Raw genomic sequence first — 2,380 nt, forward strand, 5'->3', positions numbered from 1 at the left:
AGGGGGAGGTGGAGATTTATTTCAGGCAGGACTGGAGGAGAGTTCTCCTGGACTCGTGGAGTCTGTCTGAGGCGTCTGTGCTCTGCAGACAGCTGGGTTGTGGCTCCGTGCTGAACTACCGCTCCTCTCCATCCACCACTGAACACAAACACATGTGTGTAACGGGTTTCAGCTGCTCTGGGAGTGAAGCTCATCTGGGGAACTGCAGCAGTGCACAACCTGTCAACTGCAGCTCCGGGGAACAGCTGTACATCACCTGCTCAGGTAAGCAGCACAACACCTACCAATGAACAGCTATTAACAACAGTAATAAATATATTTATAATTATTTAATATCCTCTTAAGTATACAGCCTAATTAAATATTATATTTCATGTAATTTTTAATTAATATAATATTAATCTTATGTAATTTGTGAAATAGAGAAAAGATGAATCACTTGGTCTACACATATTTTGAACCATTCCGCAGGTATCTTTAACCCCGCCCTCAGCTCCATCAGGCTGGTTGGTTCTGGGGGAGACTGTGCAGGAAGGCTGGAGGTTTTCCACAGCGGCTCGTGGGGGACAGTGTGTGATGACTCGTGGGATATTGAGGATGCGCAGGTGGTGTGCAGACAGCTGCAGTGTGGAGTGGCCCTCAGTACACACATACCAGCCTGGTTTGGTCCTGGAACTGGGTCCATATGGCTGAATGAGGTGGAGTGTGAGGGGAACGAGACGTCCCTGTGGAACTGCAGATTTCAGCTGTGTGAAGAGGGTGAATGTGGACACCAGGAGGACGTAGGAGTCGTGTGCTCAGGTACAGTGTAAATTATCTACAATAATGTTTATGAAGTTATTGTTCATAAAGCAGCAGATGTCCATTAACTTTGAGTGAGAAATTTTTATCCATATTATAAATAATAACGGCCACAACAGAAGTAATGATTACAAATTTATACTCAGTATGAGTCGTTGTTCTTCCACCAGAGTTTAAAGAGATCCGACTCACGGAGGGCTGTGAGGGGAATCTGGAAGTGTTCTACAATGGAACCTGGGGTAATGTGTGTCACAATCAGATGGATGAGGAGACAGTAAACATGGTGTGTCGAGAGCTGAACTGTGGAAGACGTGGCAGTCTGTCAAACACCGAAGCACGAGTAAAATCTGCTCCTAACTGGCTGGATTCTCTGAAGTGTAGGAAACACGACTCTAATCTGTGGCAGTGTCCATCTTCACCCTGGGGACAGAACAGATGTGATAATGGTGATGAGGTGGCTCGTATTACCTGCACAGGTGGGAGGAGTCAGACTTTTCTGGTTCTGTACATTGCCATAAACTGCAGTGTTTGATTGTGAATAGTGTATAACTAATGTTGCTGAAATATAAAGTGTATTTGGCAGAAATTGATGTTAGAAGTCTGAGAAAAGTCTGCTCTGAGAGATAAAGCTGCATGTGAGACTTTTCATTAATGCATGTATTTTATTACTGCAGATGATGGAAAGTCTCTACGTACACAAGAAAAGTGCTCTTCATTTCCCTCTCAGAAACACTGCTCAAGTAAGGATATATAAGGAAAAGCTGTTAGTACTGTTCTTCATTTGCATTTGTTAGTGACCGAAGATATTTCCTCATCTGTTTATAAAACCATTTTCTGAGGACTTTAATGTATTTCCTCATATAACCATCCTGAGGGCATCAATCTTCCTCACATTTCATGAAACTTAAACCAGCAGAGATCAAATCAGTAAACAGAACCCAAAGCTGATCTTACTGCTTCAAATTATTTTATTCTGCAGAAAATGTATTTATTTATAACATTTAATAAGCAGCTGAATTTCAGGATGTTTGTAATTAGTTTAAGATTCTTTTTCAGAACAAAACAAAATAATTTTTGGTAAACTAGAGCATGTTGAGTATAATATAAGGTTATATTATCATTGTGTTGTAGTGAGCTGTGTGACTGGAGCTGTTATTCAGCGTTGGTGTGTTTCCTCATGTGTGATGTGTGTGATGTAGAGCACTGGTCTCTCAGGCTGAGTGGAGGAGAGGGAAGCTGCTCTGGGAGGTTGGAGGTGTATCATAACGCTACGTGGGGCTCCGTTTGTGATGATCAGTGGAACATCAGGAACGCTCAGGTGGTGTGCAGACAGCTGGGCTGTGGGTCGGCGCTGAGTGCTGATAGGAATGTTAGTTCTGGTCCTGGTGAAGGGACTATCTGGCTGAACAGAGTGAAGTGTCGAGGGGATGAGATTCACCTGTGGGACTGTCATCATTCCCTGAAGAAACACACTGACTGCTCTCATGCTGGAGTCACCTGTGCAGGTCAGAGGGGTGTGCTAACTTTTCAGCTTCCTGTCTCCACTCATTACACTTTTCTCCCAGTGTTAAGACCTGAT

The 2,380-nt window shown here is 43.5% G+C and overlaps 1 protein-coding gene across 1 annotated transcript in view; it reads left to right on the plus strand.

Moving 5' to 3' along the window:
* The first annotated feature begins 923 nt into the window (after nucleotides 1–923).
* The window catches only part of LOC128623297 (antigen WC1.1-like), a 1,971-nt gene continuing 514 nt past the window's right edge, over nucleotides 924–2,380 (plus strand). The window contains exons 1-3 of the mRNA XM_053650264.1: nucleotides 924–1,277; nucleotides 1,476–1,541; nucleotides 2,001–2,380. The exon at nucleotides 2,001–2,380 is cut by the window's right edge and continues 514 nt beyond it. Of these exons, the coding sequence (XP_053506239.1) occupies nucleotides 1,061–1,277; nucleotides 1,476–1,541; nucleotides 2,001–2,380 (663 nt within the window). The 5' untranslated portion in view covers nucleotides 924–1,060. The remainder of the gene's footprint in view (nucleotides 1,278–1,475; nucleotides 1,542–2,000) is intronic.

This window comes from Ictalurus furcatus, chromosome 19 (genome assembly GCF_023375685.1).
Source record: "Ictalurus furcatus strain D&B chromosome 19, Billie_1.0, whole genome shotgun sequence".
In the NCBI taxonomy this organism is placed as follows: Eukaryota; Metazoa; Chordata; class Actinopteri; order Siluriformes; family Ictaluridae; genus Ictalurus; species Ictalurus furcatus.